The 20,281-nt window shown below is 41.2% G+C and overlaps 1 protein-coding gene across 1 annotated transcript in view; it reads left to right on the forward strand.

Annotated features, from left to right (window-relative positions):
* The window catches only part of VAV2 (vav guanine nucleotide exchange factor 2), a 403,760-nt gene that overhangs the window by 299,361 nt on the left and 84,118 nt on the right, over nucleotides 1–20,281 (forward strand). Inside the window, exon 4 of the mRNA XM_027869640.1 lies at nucleotides 16,498–16,600. Within this exon, the coding sequence (XP_027725441.1) occupies nucleotides 16,498–16,600 (103 nt within the window). The remainder of the gene's footprint in view (nucleotides 1–16,497; nucleotides 16,601–20,281) is intronic.

Consider the following 20,281-nt stretch of genomic DNA (forward strand, 5'->3'; position numbering starts at 1 on the left):
AAAAAAAAAACAAAAGAAAAAAAGAAGAGATAAAATTCAGCACTGGGGATAGTGTGGTACAATTCAAGGGTTCAAACTCTGATTTTCTGTCTTTGACTAAGTCCCAACCTTTCTGAGCTGAAGTTTCCTCATTAACAAAATAAGGAGGTTAGACCAGATGGTCTCTGAGGTCCCTTTGGGTTCCAGAGCTATAACTAAAACAGGCTCTTCATTTCCTTATTAGTAGAACCAAAGACTTGTGCAGTTTTCTTGAGAGCAAATGCAGTAAGAATCAGAAGCACAAAAGTGGTTAATTTCCTTTAGCCAAGCAAAAAATATACAGTGAAAAGGGTATGTGTGTGTGGAGTGGAGGGTGGGGAGAGGCTTTATCTGTATAAAAGTATTCATAGATGCTTAAAATTAAAAAAAAAAAAAGGCAGCTCAGACTGAGAAGAAATGTCAATAGATGGGTCCCCAGGAAAGCTGCAGCCTTTTGTGTTCTCACTGATGGGTATCCTTCATCCAAATCTAGAGAGGTTAGTAAGAAATTGACATCTTTGTTGAAGTAATGATACTGGGTAAGAATAAGAAGAGAGAATGGTAGAGTTGGGGGAAAAATTAGGACTTTCAGTGGTGGGACAAATGAATAAAAATAAGCATATACCTTTTCATAATGTTTCTTTTACAAAACGATTTCTTTATAGTAGCTGCATGTGCTAGGTCTATTGTCTCTATTTTATGGATCAGAGGAGCAACTTTTATAGCTAGAAGGGACCTTAAAGGCATTAAATCTGACCCCTTCATTTTACAGTTGAGGCATAGAGAGATTAAATGTTTTGCATAGGATCATACAGCTAGCCTGTCTGATGCATGCTTGAAGTCATGTCTTCCTGACTCCGAGTCAGTGCTTCATTCTGTACCCCATGCTGCCTCTCAAATGGAAATTGAGACCCAGAAACCCTCTGTGACTTTTCCAGGGTCACACAGCTAATAAGTGCCAGTACTAAGACTGATACCCAAGTCTTCAGCATCCAAGTCCAAAGTTCTTACCATTTCATTCTCCCATACTCTCATGCAGGAGTATCTCAGGAAAGCTGACCTGCTACCCAAGATGGGGGAAAGAAATTATCGGATTCTTTTTTTTTTCATTCTTTGTAGAACATCCATCCTGAGCTTGTTCTCAGGATGAGTTTTCTCTCGTGGTCTCCTACAAAGAAGCTAGGAAGAGCCATGGGACCTGAAGGACCAGAAGGAGGCCCTCCCTTGACTGCATATTCTGTGTCTACCTCAGAGAGGATTGTAGAGGCCAGAATTGTCTGATACAGGAGGAGTTAAGAGATGGAGGGTGGCTTGGAATAAAAGGAGACATTTCCTTATGAGGGTTACTATTGTATGCCAAGAAAATATGTGTTGCATTTAGACTCATCTCATTCCTCCAGGTCCCTGAGCTGGGCGGGGCAGGGACTAGAGGGTGTGTTTTGAAAGAACTGGGTCATGAATGAAGTGCTTAGAGATTTCCCTTCTGCTTTAGTGTAGCACAGAATCATAAAAAGTTGGAGCTGGAAGGGACCTGAGAGATCATCTAGCCCAATCCCTTCAATGTGTAGACCTGGAAGTTTAGAGGTCCGCAAAGGCAAGATGAATTGCCCAAAATCACACAGCTCATATTTTTCTGATACGTTTGTTATTTTTATCATGTTACTCTGTTGCTCTGAAACCTGTAGTAGCCCCCAGATCAATCTTTGATCCAAATTCTTCAATTAGGGCTTTTCCCTCATCTGACTGACTACCTTTTCATTCTACTTGGCGGCTCAGGACTCTGCCCCCATCTGACTGGTTGTCTCACTCTCTTCATGCTGCTTTTCCTCTGTAGATCTTTTCTCATCCTCTCTGCCATATCATACCCTTTCCTCTCCTTCTCTAAAGTCCACTTTTTGAAAAGAATCCCCTCTTTGGAAGCCCTCCCTGATTTGTTTATCTTCTTTCTGGAAGTATGGTTGAGTAAACAGAGGAGTAGATTTGGAGCCAGGAGACACATGTTTGAATCTTGGTTCTATCACTTGTCCTGTGGGCTTGGTTAACACCTTCCTCTCTAATCATTCAATCAAACAATAAATGTCTATTAAGCACCTAATATTTACCAGGCATTGTGCTAAGCACTGGGGATACAAAAAGAGGCAGAAGATAGTCCCTGCCCTCAGGGAGCTTATAATCTAATGAATGAGAGAACATGTAAGCAAATATATAAAAAGCAAGGTATATATATATATATATATGTATAGGATAAATAGGAAGTAATTAGCAGAAGGAAGGCACTAGAATTAAGAGATGTTGGGAAAGGTTTTCAGTAAAAGATGGAATTTTAATTAGGACTTAAAGCGGGGAGGTCAGTAGGCACAGCCGAGGAGGGAGAGTATTTGAGGCATAGGGGACAGCCAGAGATAATGCCTGGAATTGAGAGATGGAGTATCTTGTTCCTGGAACAGCCAAGAGGTCAGTGTCACTGTATTGAAGAGTAGGTGGTGGGGAGTAAGATGTAAGAAGACTGGAAAGGGAGGAGAGAGCTAGATTATGAAGGGCTTTGAACACCAAACAGAACTTTTATATTTGCTCTTGGAGCCAATAAGGAGCCACTGGAGTTTATTGAGTAGGGAGGTGACATGGTCCAACCTACACCAGGGAATTAAACCCTTGGGAGCTGATGGGATCACCAATCAATCAGGCAATATTTATTTAGTACCTACTAGGTGCCAGGCACTGTGATATTCACTGGGGATACAAAAAGAGGCAAAAAATAGTCCCTGCCCTCAAGGAGCTTAGTTTAAGAGCTGGACATTCAGTTCAAGATATCTGGAAGATAGTTGGAGGTGGAGATTGAAGGTCGGTAAAAAAAAATGGTTTGAGAATTATCAGCATAGACATGTTAAGTGAATCCATGGGTATTGATCTGTAAAATAGGGACACTAATACTACTTACCTTAAAGGTTTGTTGTTCTAGAAAAGCATTTTGTTAACCACAAATTACTGTGAAAATATGTGTTATAATTATAGTCATCCACTCCAACAGGCCCCCTATACTGATGTATAAAGCTCTGGTTAGTTTATATTAGAAATATCAGAAATATATAATATAATATTATATTATAAAAGATAATATATTATCTCCGTGTCATATCTTGTTCCTGTGTATGCCCTCTTTTCCTTCTTTATACTATAAGCTTTTTTAATACTAGCTCATGGCTTTCCATTTCTTCTCTGTTGCACCACAGATCCTTGCCAGGGGTTATTGGTTATCCAATAAACAGACACATTTATCTGAGTGATTGATTACATATACCAATAGATGGAGAATTTACATCTACCTTCAGTATATGGTTCTGTTCTCTTAATAGCCTTTGATATATGTTCCTGGTATCCTGACACCTGCCTGCTGTATTTTTAATGCTCCCTTTTTTTTTTTAATTAAACTTTGACTTAACTGAGATTAACTTGCCCAGGTTCAAACAACTAATAAGTGTCTGAGACAGGATTTGAACTTAGGTCTTCTTGGCTGCAATTCCTGTCCACATTATCTATATCTTCTTCTTTTTATGCATTAGTTAGAGTGAAAGTAGCTGGATAGGTAGTCTCTGGTCCTTTCCCACTCTACCTTGGAAGGAGACCCTGCATTTTGGATTTTGGCTCATTAGCACTCAAATACCTTTCCAGAAGTGTTTATAGATGCTTGGCTGGGCTGACTTGGGCAGGCAGGATTAATAACCCCGCCTTGGTTTGTGTTTGAGTAGATGTGCTATAGGTTCCCTTACTCTGTCCTTGGAGGGTACTTTGCCCCTGCTTTTTAACTCTCTCACCAGGGAAGACAAGGGCTCTCTATTGCCAGCTTCCACCCCAGGATCTGAGGACCTGACCTTAGAACCTTCTGGTTCCCCCCAGCATCTCTATGGGTCAAGGGCTAATTGACAAATACTCTTTTCTTCAGATCCTCACCCCATGACTTCCTTTGCAGGTCTATCCCCTTCCCCAGAGGGCCAATGGGAGCACCATTACCATTCTGCATGGAGGCTAAATATTCAAATGTATGCAGGCTGACAGATACAGTGTAGAATTTACATGAATTTTTATTTTTAATACCTAGTTAAACCCAGATACTTTAAGTACAGAGGCAGTTACAGTGAATCTCTGTGGTCCAATTTAGTACAGGGACTTCAAAGGGGGACCTGGTTTTTAAAGGTCACGTATGCACCAATCTTATTTTCATTTTCTCAAAAATCAGCAGGAACTCTATAGCCCTAACCATCCCATTGTCACCAGAATTCCACAGTCACATCTGAGCAAATTAGTTTCCCAAATCACCCTAGTAATCACATTCCCTTGTGTTTTTTATGCTGCCTTCACAGACATTTCCTCATTTTTATAACAGCCTGTGAAGTAGGCTAGACTTTTTTTTTAAATATCCCCAATACTCATCGAATTTGGAGTCAGAAGACCTAGGTTTGAATCCCAACTCTACTCCTAACTCTGTATATGACCTTGCCAAGTAATTTAATCCTTTTGGTGAATCTGTTTCACAATCTGTGAAATGAAGGAGTTCAACTGCTTACCTTCCAAGGCCACTTCTCACTATAAACTCTACAATCCATTTCCTTGACCAAGGAAACAGTCATAGAGAACATATGTGATTTGTCTTTCCAGGTCAGGCAGCAAGGAATGGGGAGCAGGTAGTATTGGAACCTCAGTCCCCAAATTGGTGTCCACCACTTTATCCCTATTCTTCTTTCCAGAGGTGCTGCGCAAGTAAACAAATGACTTTATGACTCATCTGACAATTCATGCTGGACAATGAGTTGTCCAGCTGTCCTTGACCAGGCAGACTCTTAATACTACATTTTTTCCACACTGTCCACTGATAGAATCAGGAGCTACTCTTTCGAATCCACATAAAATGACACTAGTAGTCATACTAGACACTGAAAAGTCACTTAAACTCAGTTAAATCAAAGTTTAATTTTTAAAAAGAGAAAGAATGAAACAGAAGCATTTATATAACCCTGTGAAGCTCTCTATGCGTGGTCTATGTATACTTTATTCACCCCAGATTTCAGGGGAGTTGGATAGACTTGACTCAGTTCCCTGGGGTAGAGTATAGGGGCAGCAGATGTTTTGTTGTTGTTCAGTCATTTGAATAATGTCCAACTCTTCATGACCCCATTTGGGGTTTTCTTGGCAAAGATACTGGAGTGTTTGCCATTTCCTTCTCCGGCTCATTTGTTGTTGTTCAGTTGTTTCAGTAGTGTCTGACTCTACGTGACCCCGTTTTGGAATTTTCTTGACAAAGATGCTGGAGTGGCTTGCCATTTCCTTCTCCAGATCAGTTTACAGATGAGAAAAATAAAGCAAACAGAGTTAAATGACTCGTCCAAGGTCACACAGCTAGTAAGTGTCTGAGGCCAGATTTGAACTCAGGTCTTCCTAACTCCAGGCTGTGCCACCTAGCAGCAAATGTAGAGAATCACAAACTCATAAAACTTTGGAGCTTGAAAGTCGCTTTGAGACCATCTTGTCCAACCACCTCTTCTATGAGGCATTCTTCTTTTCCTTCCACAACCAAGTGAAAATGCTCTTTCTACTCATATTTCTTATAGCACTTATTGTCCCCTATATCATAATTACTTCAGTTCTTATCTCTCTCCCCTCCCCACAATTGAATTCTAAGTCTCCTGAGAACAGGATCTGTTTTTATTTATTTATCAGTATTTATCTTCGTATCTTTAGGACCTTACGTAGTATAGGGCATATATAGCAGGACACAGCATAGCATAGTTCAGGACCTACTCTGCATATAGTAAGTGTTTGATAAATATTTATTGAATAGAGACCAGTGGCTGGAGCCTTTTTTGCTTTCCTACATCCTCCACTCCCTGCCTCACTGCATTTCTCCCTTTCCTTCCTCTCTCATCCCAGCATGCCACAGACTAAGCACCTTTCAGGGATGACCCTAAGCAAGGATGTCAGGTTTGGTTTCCTAGTAACAACTTAATGATGGCTTTATATCCTTCCACCAGCATCAAAAGGCCGGTGGCCAAAATAGCACATTCCAGCCTGTCAGGAGTGATATTTTACTGTCAGCCTTAAAACGTACACATTGGCCTGAGGCAAGAAAACAGAAGGGCTGAGTGCCCCTTTCTTGCATGTTCTATGTGTAAACGGGGAGGGGGCGGTGAGGGCAGTGAGGGCTCAAAGGGGAATAGCATTCTTTTTTGCAAACAAGTAGAAGAGAAGGGTATGTATGGATCTCTGTGGCACTAATTTACTATAACAAAAGGGGAGATGTGCCCCCCACACCAAGTGTGGGGTGGTATTAGGGGGTTACAATAATCATCACAGCCAAGGCTTTCTGAGGCAGGTGTAAGGGCTGCAACTTGCTGCAGAGGTTGGCATGGTTCACAGAATTCAGAACTTCCCTTCCCCCCTGCCCCCACATTATATCCCCCTGGTGCTGGATAGTGCCCTGCCTAGATTATCTTTCAAGTTACCTAAAAACATCCAGATTTGTCAGGATTTCACATCTGCCCATACTACTGCCTACAATGAGAAACCATATAGACAATGATAGGTTTAGAGAAGAGGGGGAGGAGGAGGAGGAAATAGGACATAGGATTAGAATTATTCAAATTGTTTGGTAGAGTCACTGGACCCCTATCTTTCCTGATCACCTCTCTTCTTCCCACTCCATGATCTCTCCTTCATTCTATCTTCTGTAACATTTTATACATCTCATGTTCTTCTTGGTTTTCCCCCTTGCCTTACAGTTATTTTGTAATTCTTTCTAGTTTATAAACTCCATGAGGGAATGTGTCTTAATTATCTTTACCTCTCCTAGCACCAATTGCACATAGTAGGTATTTAATAAATGGTTGCTGAATATATAGTTCATTGAATATTAGAGCTAGAAAGAGCCTTAGAACACAAAACATGGTGTTTAGGGACTTTAAAGATTGTATCTAACTCTTAGGTGTTGGAGTTGGGTGACTCCAGGAAAATCACTTACTGTCTCAGTGCCCCAATGCAACTTCATAAGACTGAGTTGAGGGGTAGGTACTGATAATCCCCTTTGATAGAAGGAATTTCCTTCCAGAAAATTCCCATCTCCAATGAAATCACAGGTCTAGTGGCTTTTTTCCCTTTTCTTTTCTTTTCTTTTTTTTTTTTTTTTAACAGTATGGAGATGGGAGGGTCAGGGAAGCCTTAGAGATCATCTATTCTAGGAGTTCTTAATCTGAAGTTGATGGATAGATTTTAAATACTCCAGCAACTTGGAAGGGGGTGAGAGGGAAGTACATAAATATTTTCACTAACCTATAACTAAAAGTTAACATTTCCTTCAATTCCTTAAAAACATTCTGAAAAGATTTCGCTAGACTGTCAAAAAGGTTCAGGACACAAAAGAACCTCTTTTTCCTTTTCACCTCTTCATTTCACAGAGGAAGAAACTGAGGCTGAGAGAAATTATGCATCCCTAGCTTGCTTCAAGGCTCAGTTCCTGTGCCTGTGGGATGCCTTTTCTGATCCCTTTGTTAATAATCTCTCCCTTCTCAAATTATCTTGTGTTGATTTCTTTGGCCTACAGCCTGCAGCTCTCAGGAGAAAGCAAGCTTCTTGAAGGCAAAGGATGTTTTTACCTATTATCTGCCCAGCCCTCGTGGCTTTTTAAATTTAATCTCACTTTAAATTCCCAAAATGATAAAGGTAGTCTGTACTGGGGCAAGGAAGCAACTCAGGTCCTCTGACTGTAATCTGGTGGCCTTTTTACTGCACCATGCTGCCTTTTTTCAACTCCTTTATTTCACAAGTGAAGAAACTAAGGGCCAGGAGGGAGAAGCAGCCAGCCCAAGGTCCTGTGCAACAAAACCAGGACCAGACTTTGGGTCTATGGATTCCCTGGCTAGTCTTTTACTTTTTAAACTCCCAGCTTTGTCATGGCCAAGACTTCCAAGTGATCACTGAAAAGGGATGAAGTTAGTAATCAATCAACAGATGCCTACTATGGGCCAAGCACTGTGCTAGGCATTGGAGATGAAAGGATGAAAGTATAATAAATGAAACAGGTCCTAAGAGCTAATGGTAAAGTACTTAGCACAGTGCCTGACACATACTAAGCACTACATAAATGTTAGCTATTATTATTAATGGGGGAGACAAGTGCACATTAAAATATAGTCTTTAAATATAAAGCAATAAAATACAAATATATATATAGGAGTTAAATGCCAGATAGTTTGGGAGGGAGGGCATTAGCAGATAGGAGGGGATGGATCTGGAAAGTTTTCATGCAGAATTTGGTGTGTGAGCTGTGTATTAAAGAAAAAGGAAGGAGCCTGTGAGGTGGAAGGAAGGAGAGAGTGCATTCCAGACATGGGGGATGGTCAGTGCAAAGGCAGGGAGAGGAAAGATGGAGTACCTGTAGTATGTGAAGAACAGAGAGAGGGCAATTTTGGCTGCAAGAGTGTTTGTGTGTTGGGGTGGGGGGAGGTGGGGAGATAATGTCCAGCGAGACTAGAAAGATATGTGGGGGCCAGGTTGTGAAGTTTTTTAAAAGTTGAACAGAGGAATTAATATTTTTCCACTAGAGCTAGTTGAAAAATCTTAACTCCTATATGTGGGACCATGCTGGAAAACAGAACTCATTCAGAAAATATTTATCGAGAACCTACTGTGTGCATAATTGATTGAGGAATGAAATGGAGAATGGACTATCCTTTCAAGTGAGTCTCAACACACCCACAGAAACATACACACCCTTCAAGGATGACCAAGTGTGAAGGAATTAGAATGCAGTAAAATACCACTTAGGCCCAAAGCTAGACTAAACATGAGCAGACCTTGCTGTGCTGACTCAAAAGGCTTTTTCTAATCTTGCCAGGCATCAAGGTCATCACTGGGAACATCAGCTATCACTATCTGAGACTGAAAAAAGTCAAGGGTATAGGCAGATAGATGGGCCAAGCATGAACTGAACTTTGGACATTCCCTAGAAACTACTTTTATGACTCAGAAGGGAAATTTCTCCTCCACTTTGCCTGTTTCAAATACAAGTTGGGCTGAGAATGTGCAGCTGGAAGAGTGCTGGTTAATAGAGCCCTCTCTGTAGAATACCAGATAACCAAGAGTTTGCAATACATTTCTGGCCCAGCAGTCAATCATCTCTAATTCAATTAACGGGTCAGCTTAGGCCAGAGTTCAGGACATCTCTAGTCCTTGGCTTTTTGGAGAGAAGCAGGGAAGAGAGAGCCTTGATCTACTGCAGAGGGTTTGAATGGGTAGTACCTGGGCTTAAGGAAGTACAGGAAAACTGATGCAGAGACAGCAGCTTCCCCAGAATTATGAATGCCCTGAAGTTTGTTTGGCTTCTTTTCATCTTTGTTCTTGGTGTCACTGGCCACACCACATTTTTCTTTCAACTGCAGGTGCTGACCTAGGCCTACCAATATTTTCTGATCTGTAATTCTCCTGGCATTTCTCTTATTCATATTTATCTATCCCTTCCATCAGGAAGAACTCTTCCAGGTGATAGCTAGCTAACCAGTCTGTTCTAATGAGTGACAGAGAGGTCTAACTATCTACCTATCTCTCCCAAGAAGTACCTTCCTCTTTATCTGGTCTTTAACTCATATGAGAGGCAGGCAGCCTGGTGTTGTGGGAAGAACCCTAGACTAGAAATCAGAAGTCCTGGGTTCTAATTCATGTTCTGTCCCCCTACTAAGCTGTGTCATTCCTTGAGCAAGTCACATGACATCTTGGGACTCAGTTTCCTCATTTGTAAGAGGGGCATAAAAACCACTGCTCTGCCTACCTCCTGGGGTTCAAATGAGGTAATGAATGTAAACATCTTTGTTAACAGTAAAGTACTACATAAACTCAAGAAATTTACAAAAGTAAGGGATCATAGAGCTGAAGCTAGGTAGAACTTCAAAGTCTTTACTCTAGATGCCTCATTTTACAGGTGAAGAAACTGAGGCCCAGAGAAGCTTAAATACTTACAAAGCAATGAATGGTAGAACCTAGATTAGAGCTTAGGTCCTTTGATTCCACATTCAGTTCTGCCTCTGAAATTCAAAGGAAAGGTACTAAGGGAACAAATTATTTCATGAACTCTGGGGCAGCTACCAGGAGAGGATATTAGGGAATAGAAAAGGACCTTCCTCTACCTTTAAGCCCCAATCCATGGGCATCTGCTTCCCCCCCCCCCCCCGCTGTGTCCCTGGGCTTCAGGAGACTACGGTGAATGTTGTGCCTGACTACAGTATATATGGTATAGCTGGATCTGGAGTCAGGAAGACCTGAGTTCAAATCTGGATTCAGATACTTACTGGCTATATGACCCTGGGCAAGTCATTTAACCTGTTTGCCTCTGTTTCCTCAACTGTAAAATGGAGTTGTTGTGAGAATCAAATGAGATATTTATAAAATGCTTAGCACAGTGCTTGGCACATAGGTATTACATAAATAAATGCTTATTCCCTTCCCTTATAGGTTTCTGGCCAGACAGGTTAAACTAAGTTAAACTAGCAGGAGGCCTAAGACTCTTATAGGGCTGTTGTTTAGTCATTTCAGTGATGTCTGACTCTTTGTGATTCCTTTTGGGGGTTTCTTGGTGGAGATATTAGAGTGGTTTGCCATTTCCTTCTTTCACTCATTTTACAGATGAGCAAACTGAGACAAGCAGGGTTAAGTGACTAACTCAGAGTCACAAAGCTAGTAAGTATCTGAGGCTGGATTTGAACTCAGATCTTCCCACCTCCAGGCCTAGCACTCTATCCACTGTGCCTCCTAGCTCCTCTTCTAGGGCTGCCCTAGACTATATATCACAAACACTTTGCTACACAGAGGAGAGTGACCCATATCTGAGTTTCTAAGCATTAAGATCACAGACTTCCTAGTTGTTTTCTTGTACCTGCAGGTTTCCAAGTGCAGCAGCAAAAGCAGGTGTAGTTAGATATATGACAGACAGCCCCATGTGTTTTGAGTAAGCCAGGTGTGCACGCAGCAATCTCAATAAAAAGGAACAGAGATGACAAAGAGCAAGGAATAGTGTAACAATGCCAAATCCTTCTTCACTGATGTGTAATGGTCATTAGTCCGTACCCATACTGGTTCTAGTATGGTGATTTCCAAGTGTTTTGAGGGAAAGTAGGGAGAAGAATAATCCTTCAATTATCCCTTAGATTTCCATAGCTTCTTACAATTTATACATGACAATCACAGATTCTTTTATTTTTTTTTCTCATGCCAACCCAGTAAAGTAGGCAGAGGCTCTCTCTGAGCCTCAGTTTCCCTTTCTGTAAAGTGAAAAGGTCAGACCAGATGCTTCCTAAGGTTCCTTCTAGCTCTGCCATACTATATTCTAAAGTCACTTTTTGCTCTAACAATCTGTGTCTCTCTAAGGGCTCTTTCTGGTTTTAACATTTTAAAATTCTAAGGAAAAAAAAATCTTGTAATACCTTGGGGCTTTCCTTCTTTCTTTCATGCCCTGCCCTTGCCAATAGATCCTCTCAAAGCTGATCTCCACTTTGGAGGAAGTAAAAGTGAAAGACTTAATTTGCCTTTCACATTGCTTAATTTTAGCTTCTCTGCAAACTTCCCTCTCTTTACTTTTGGCCTTTCTTGACAATGGCCTTTCTTTAGCTGCTGCCTTGCTGACTCAACAGCATGGGATCATCCAAAGCTGATAGAACCTAGGAGCAATGGCTGGTACCCCCTACCATTTATCCCCAAGTTTTGGTTGTCTGCCATGTTCAGTAGGTTTATGATGCCTGAGGGGGGAAATCTCAAGTCACACTGTTTGTCGTCCTGCTCACTGATCACCAGAGACTTGATGAATGAGATGAGCCTTTTAAAATTGATTATTATAGAAAGCTATATTCTCAGAAACATTCCTGCCAACCTACCAGACTGGAACCCAATTCTTCCGATTCCTAGCTCAGTTTTTGTAAGGTCAGCTCTCAGTGAGAATATCCCCTTTACCAATACAGACCAGCACCTGCTCTGCAATAGATAGTCTTGTTAAAAAATTAATTGTATTTTATTTTTTCCAATTACATGTAAAAACAATTTTCAACATTCATTTTTTGAAAGATTTTGAATTCCAAATTTTCTCCATCCTCTCCCCACTCCCTAAGACAGCAAGTAATCTGATATAGGTTATACATGCAACATAGAGTCTTAAAGAGTTTCTTGGGACGCTGAGAAGTTAAATGACAGCCAGTGTGTATCAGAGGTGGCAGTCAAGCTCCTCTCATCTTCCTTGACACCGAGACTAACTCTCTATTAAGCCATGCTGCTTCTCACACCATGGTGTGGCCCATGTTAAAAGAGCTGTTTCTCCTTCCGCCCTTGCAAACCGAAGGGGAAAAAACACAGCCCCAAACTATAGTTGATGCAATAGATTAGTGCTTCTGGGACATGTTTATTTTTAATTCAAGTTTATTGGATTACAGTTCCACCAGGGTTTTGTGTGCCGCTGGCAGCCATCCTATATTAGCATTTCTGCACACACCACCCTCACCCCTTCAAACACCTGAATGTTTCCTCTGGCCCAGTTGTCCTGGGGAACGTTCTGCAGCATTTCAATGACTTCTGGAAGTGAGCTTTGGCGGAGCCGACCTTTGAACACAGGATGTGAGATCCTATCACCCGCCGGGTTGAAAGGAAACCCTGGCACAAAGCAAAGAGCTGGCACAAATGTGCAGGGCTTCCCTTCGCAGCAAGAAATGGAGCTTTGTGCTGGGGCTGCATAAAAGTATGCTAGTGCTTTTTGACATGAGGGGGAAGGCTGAGGAGGGCAGGGGCTCCAGAAGCCAGCCAGCCTCTAAGCCCTTCTCAGCTTGGATCCAAAAGGGTTTTGTGCTCCTGCGTTCCCCGCTTGAACACCTCAGAGAGCAGTCCTTTGATCTGTAGGTTAGGGCTGGTGAGGCACACACTCTAGGTCAGTGGTGTCAGGCTCAAACAGAAGCAAGGGCCGCTAACCCATATGTCAGGATCCTTGCTGGCCACATACTGACTTAGAAAACCACATATGTTTATGTATTTCTTTCTTTTTTTTTTAAATACATCGACAGATTAGAATCAGATAGGAACTACATTTTAATCTGGTTCAGGCCACCTTCAGGCAGGTTGTGGGCTATTTGTTTGACACGTCTGCTCTGGATAGGTTTAGTAAATTCCTGCATCCAAATCATAAGGGAATTATGAATGGAAATCAATTTTGTCAACTTGTAAAACAAATGAGATTGTTTGCCTTGTGGATAGATGGTTTGCCTGATAGCTAGATGTAGTAGAAAATCTTGTTCCATGACCCATGACCTTCCTTTCTTCCCTCTGTTTAAGACCCAAATGATTTCACATGATTTAAAGGGAAATTTCACTGATGGTTTTAATGAAATCAGTTGATGATATATTTTTTTCTTTATGCTATCAGTGACTTAATACCAAAATTCTTACTGGTAATCCTTTTTTAATGTTATATTTTTATTTATTTCATTAAATACTTCCCAATTACATGTAAGAAAAATTTTAACATTCATTTTTTAAAATTTTGAGTTCTAAATTCTTTCCTTGCTCCTGCCTCTCCCCCACCCACTGAGAAGGCAAGTAATTTGATATTTATTATACATGTGAAGTCATATAAAACATTTCCATATGAGCCATGTTGCAAAAGAAAAAATGCATATCAAAAAGACAAGAAAAGTTTTTAAAAGTATGCTTCAGTCTGCACACAGAGTTCATCAGTTCTCTCTCTGAGGGCAGATAACATTTTTCATCCTCGGTCCTTTGGAATAGTCTTGGACCATTGTCTTGATCAACGTAGCTAAGTCTTTCACAGTTAGTCACCCTTACAATGTTGCTGTTACTGTGTACAGTGTTCTTCTGGTTCTCCTCACTTCACTTTGCATTGGTTCGTATAAGTTTTCCCAGGTTTTTCTGAAAGCATTCCGTTCATCATTTCTCATAGCACAATAGTATTTCATCACAATCATATACCACAATTTGTTCAGCCATTCTCCAATTGATGGGCATCCCTTCAATTTCCAATTCTTTGCCACCACAAAAAAGAGTTGCTATACATATTTTTGTACAAGTAGATCCTTTTCCCTTTTCTTTGATCTCTTTGGGATACGGATCTAAGTAGTGGTATTGCTGGGCCAAAGAGTATGCACGGTTTTATAGCCCTTTGGGTGAGTTTCAAAATGTTCTCCAAAATTGTTAGACTAGTTCACAATTTCACCAATAGTGCATTAGGGTGCCAATTTTCCCACATCCCCTCCAGCATTTGTCATATTCCCTTTCTTTCATGTTAGCCAATTTGATAGATGCGAGGTGGTATCTCAGAATTGTTTTAATTTACATTTCTCTAATCATTTATTAATAATCATAATCCCCATTGCACTCTTTGCCATGACTAGCTGTATTGCCCACATACAAACACATGCATGTGCATGCATGTATGCTTGTGCACACACACACACACACACACACACACACACACACACACTTCTTGGATTACGGTTGTATACAGATTCTATTATCCATAAGGTTATGTAGACTATGAAGCCCTGGGGATCCATGCCCTGGGCGTAAACTGATAAAAATCATTTTGTATTTTTAACATTTAGATTAGACAGCTTACATCTAAAACTCTCAGGGCACCCTTCCAGGCAGGTTCCCCAGGAATATATATATTAGAAATGACATACCTACAGATTTCCCTTTTATGTTCTACCTGGAAATGTCTGAAGGGGTTTGTAAAGGCAGAAGAAAGTCTGGGTTACATAATTTTATGGTTATGTCTGAGAAAGGCAGATTTTGAAGGTAATGGCTTGTTTTTCTTTACATTTTTATTTCTTGCAAATGGAAATAAAAGGCAATAATTTCAAGGAAGCAGGACACTGGAAACAAGGAACTCCTAACTTGGTCTCTGTGTGCTACCTAACTTTTTGGCTTTTGGGTGGGGATACTTTTTAGCACGTTGATTTCCCTAACTGTGAAATTGGGGGGGGGGGCAATATTCTTTGTCTTCACTTTCAGAGAGAGCTGTTAAGGACTTTATTGAAGTCATTGAGTGTAAGATGCATTGGGATCCTGGCATGAAAGGCACACCAGAGAACTCACAACAGGGTGCTTAATGGAAGTTAGATGGCACAGTAGATAGAGCTCTGGGCCCAAAATCAGGAATGATATCCAAACATATAACTAGCAGTGTGACCCTGGGCAAGTCACTTAATGTCTGTCTGCTTAAGTTTCCTTAACTTGAAAAATGAGGATAATAATGGCATGTACCTCACAAGGTTGTTGTAAGGATCAAATAACATAATGTTTGTAAAGGGCACACATACACATACAAACATCCACACATACGTATATATACAAGTACATAGACACATATGTATATAGTTTTATATGTAACATGTATTTATGGAATATATAATATATATTATATATACATACATATAACATAGTAGGCACTTAATAAATGCTCTTTCTCCTTTTCCTTCCCTTTAATGTGTAGAGGGATACACTGGCATTACTCCAATCTTGGCCACACCATTGATAATGACTACGTGGTTGTTTTTAAATTAGGATAGTCACCTCTTTTTCCTATATGTTTTCTTTTCTGTAAAACGGGAGCATTGGACTAGAACAGCACTTTTTTTTCCTTTTTGGTGAGGCAATCAGGGTTAAATGACTTGCCCAGGGTCACACAGCTAGTAAGTGTCAAGTGTCTGCGGTCACATTTGAACTCAAGTCCTCCTGTCTCCAAGGCTAGAGTTCTATCTACTGTGCCACCTTGATGCCTTTAAAACAGCACTTCTTAAACTAACCCATATGGGGCTGTGAAAAATTTGGCAATAGTAAACGGTTTCTGAACACGAAACAACCAAAAATTAATTCAAAATCAAACATACAATGAATCTGAGGTGTTTCTGGCAGTGCCAATTGCATCACCCAGACTTCACCGCAGCTTTGGTTCTGAACACAAGGCATGCGCACTTTGCACTGCGCATGCTCTCAGGCCGTGCAACACCGATGAATGCCGCCCAAATGCAAAGTGGAAAAAATTTAAGAAGCCCTGGCCTAGAAGAAATGATGTCCCTTCTACTTCCAACATTATGCGATTGTATATTTTAATATTCCCTGTTTTTCCCCTTCCAACTCTTACCATTGCAAGCTCTGCATTCTGGCATTCTGTGTTCTGAGGTCCCTTCCAATTTTCATATTCTATGTCTCCTGGCACCGAGACAATCATGGTAAGCTGCCGACGGAGCTTGGCTCGTTGCCTGCCCTCACTACTTCACACTGCCCATGCAGAAGCAACCTCAGTGCTGTTCATTTGTTGGATATGATCCTAAAACTAATTTAGAACCACCAATTCCTTGCTATTTATTGACTCGGTTTGACTTGCTCATTTGCAAGGTTATAGAAACACGTCTGTTCATTCCTAATATTGTGTTCATCTTGTTTCAGTGAACATGATCTGGGTGAGGATATCTATGACTGCGTCCCGTGTGAAGATGAAGGTGATGATATCTATGAGGATATTATTAAAGTGGAAGTCCAACAGCCTATGGTAATGTATGTGTGTGGGTGTATGTCTCCCCACCCCCATCCCCCACCCTCCTTGCCTTAGATTTAGAAGCATCAGTCCTCAAAATCTGCTGACGCATCTCTTCTGATTGTTCGGGCCTTTGTGAAAAGGCAGAAAGAAACTAGATTAGAGCCACTGGTACCATTTGTAAGATTTTTTAATGTGTTGCTATGGAATTCTCCTCTGAAGGATTTGCAAAGTTCTAAGTTCTTATTGCAAAAAAAACAACATTACAAATAGTTGCTCAGTGCCCATTGCACACAGCGGGTATCATTTCATCCTTTTGTACACAGAACGATGAGGCTGATATTGGCTCAATTAGCCAGCTGTGCATCCTTTATGTGGCAAGTATATTTACTTCCAAGCAACTTGACTAATAATCTGTCTGAAGCCAGTTTCCCACTGCGTATTTTTTTTTATCAAGTGTAACTACTCCTCCTTAAGGCCACCAGCCTTCCCTGCCCAAGGGAGGTACATGTAGTAGTGAGGTTGAAACATGCTGATAGAGCTTATTTGGCATCTCTGACCCAAAGTTCTTCTTCTCCAAACCATCAACAAGTCCATTCTGTGTGGGTTAGTGTTTTTGTGAAACCATGTGCTGCCACTGAACAAAATTGGATTTTACCCAGACACCAAATTTAAGTGTTTTTTTTTCCCTTAGTGTAGCACTAACCAGCTGGTGGTGGTGAAAGAAAAGACAGCAGAGGGGGAAAAACAACCCCAAAAGTGCCTTTCAAAGAGATATTTCTCATTCTGAGGGAGTGGCTATTGCTTTACTGGTGCCACAACAGAGGCAGATGTGAATATGCCTTTCAGAGACCAGAATTTACTTTCCACACCAAACAAACCTGCTCTTAAGATGAAGGTGGTTCTAATTTATATTTTGTGGGTTTCCCCTCTTCCCACATGTGCAACAAAGAAGCCAAGAGCAGAGCCCAGGAAGAGAGTATGACGACCAATATCTCCTCTCTGCAGAATACTTACAGACTGTGCCTTTTACCTGCCTCCCTTGACCCTGGGGCATGGGCCTGGGAGGATTCCTGAGGCTGAATTTCCCTGTCAGAGTCAGGAAGGACATTTCCAGGGCAAGAAGAAGGGCATGTTTCTTTCTTTTCTTTTCTTTTTTTTTTTTGTATGTTTCTAAAAGAAGTCAATTTGTCCAGATTAGAGCGAGCCCATCTCTGTTCCACCCTCATGATAGAGTGGTTCCCAAACCAAGCCTGTTCAGATAGATGGTCCAAATTAATCACCCCAAACACTGTGTGACTTGGTTTAGTGTTTTCCTCCTTCCTACCACAGGGCCTTCTGGAAGTTCATACCTGAAAGCCAAAGATCTCCCTGATGACCATTTTGAATTTGACAATCAGTGGTGATTAGAAGAAATTTTAGTTCTAGGTCTCAGTACGTTTCCTCATGAAGGCCTCTTTGACCACCTATGTGTTCTACTCTATGACTAAGACATGTCTTAAGAGCACTGGCCCTGGAGTCAAGAGGCCCTGAGATCAAATCTGACCTCAGATACTTGCTAACTGTGTGAGCCTGGCAAGTCACTTAACCCCAATTGCCTTTAAGGAAAAAAAAAAAAAAACTATCTTGTGACTAAAATATGAAGATAGCAATAAAAATTGAAATGGTAAAAAATTAAAGAATTCTGTATTGAATGAATATCTCTGCCTACACAAATTCCCTAGTATCCATATTGCCATCTCCACAGTCATCCTCCCTTAGAGAGGATGTGTCCTTTTTTCCTAGCTCCTGATAATGTTCCCATTTAGGGTGTTTATTTAATCTCAAAACGCACATGAAAAGTCCTAAGATTTATTTTCAAAGTCTGCCAGGGAGCATAAGGGAAGATTGCTTATCTGTGTTCTAGGGAAGAGATGGATGTATTACAAGTGCTGCTTTGTGAAGCCCTTAATCTCCCAGCCGAAGGACTGAAACGTTTACAGAGTGGCCCTGTTGATCCCTAGCAGGATGGAAATGGCACTTCATGCCTGCATCCTCTCGGAGATAAAGCAGGTGGTTTTATTTTCCCTGTTATGCCTAGAATTAGCCTAATGCTGTCAATGGAAGGCAGTGGAAATCTATTCTGTCCTCCCTCCTACCATTCAAGTAGAAATGTAAACTCTTTGAGGGCAAGGAATATATTTTTTGTTTTCATATCCTCAGCGCCCTGCAAGTGTTCATTGAATTGAATTGGGTTTTGTGAAGACAAGTACAATCAGGAGCTCTCTGGCCCGAGGTAAAAGCTTAGGGAATGACGAATCGTCCTTTTTTTTGAAGCAATATAAATGTGTCGGTGTGAGGAAGAGTTCGGTGGCCAGGCTTGGTTCCAGAGCTGTTTCTCCTCCTGCATGGAGCCGTGATGTTTGTGCAGGTGTAGCTGACTGTAATGGGCTGTCTTATGTCACGGGCGGAATGTTGGAGAACTGGGGCCTGGCTCTCTCCCAAGCCCAGCTTGAAGTTGCAGAGCATGGGCTTCGCTAACTGTTTGTATTTCTTCTCTCTTCATGCTTTCAGATTAGATATATGCAGGTAAGTGACAGACACCAGAGGAAGCTCCACCAGCTTTTACATAGCTTTGCATCTTTCTGATGTGAGGTATAAAATCGAATATGTACAGATACAGGGCATCCACACATACATCATTATAGATGTTTGTTGAGTCGAAATGAATTCAACCTATCATAGTGGCTAGTCATGGATCAGAGTAGCCAGGATGAATATGTTACCTGCACATCATGGTTATGTTAATTCTGGCATCAGTTCATTCTCAGCCAACTCTCAGCCCATTCGTTTCTTGCCATCCTGACAAGGATAAATGCTCCTCTTATGACTGTTTGGTGAAGGGATCAAGAGAGCATTAATTACTTATAATTTCAGCACCAGTAGATTATTGGCAAATTCTTTACCCACCTTAGCTATACAACAGAAGAAATTATTGTATTGAATTGGACTACATGACTCTTAAGACCTCACAAAAAGTCATACTACAGACTAAAGCCAGGCACTGCTTGCTTTGTGGGTCCCACTTTCTGAGTCAGGACTTTCAATCTGAGGATTGCCTCTGGCTTCTGCATGGCCTTCAAGGCCATAACTAGGGCTGGGGCAACTGAAGCTTTGTTCCAAAGTCAGTAACATTTGTGGGTCTTCAGCAATGTAGGAACAAGTATCTTCTACTTAATGAAGAGTAGTCAATTAAAATGAGAAGGTAGCAGATAAGCTAGGGTGATTTCCTCCCTCCACCCTACCTCTTCATGCATTGGCCCCTCCAAGAGCTACCCAGCCTTGATAGTGTTATGAAGTCTCTGGTCTCTTCTCCATGCCTGGTGGTGGCACATAGAATGCAGAAGGGTGGGATGAGCAAAGGATTACCCTCAAGGATAAGAAGCATAAGACTCTTGGCCTTGGAAAAAAAAGATTTGTGGCAGGGATCTTCCTGTCTTTCCTTACTGAGTGGACCAAACCTGAAGGATAGAGTAGTAGATGTTCCAGAACTTGTTTTGGACCATGGCAGCACGGAGTTTGGACTTCATTGACTTCTGAATATTTTTCTCTGTGTTGCATCATTTGAATATGAAGCTGTTCTAAAGAAGATCCCAGGGGCAGCTAGATGGACACTTACTAGCTGTGTGACCCTGGGCAAGTCACTTAACCCCAATT

The sequence above is a fragment of the Vombatus ursinus genome, unplaced genomic scaffold (genome assembly GCF_900497805.2).
Source record: "Vombatus ursinus unplaced genomic scaffold, bare-nosed wombat genome assembly UNPS02014793.1, whole genome shotgun sequence".
Taxonomy (NCBI): domain Eukaryota; kingdom Metazoa; phylum Chordata; class Mammalia; order Diprotodontia; family Vombatidae; genus Vombatus; species Vombatus ursinus.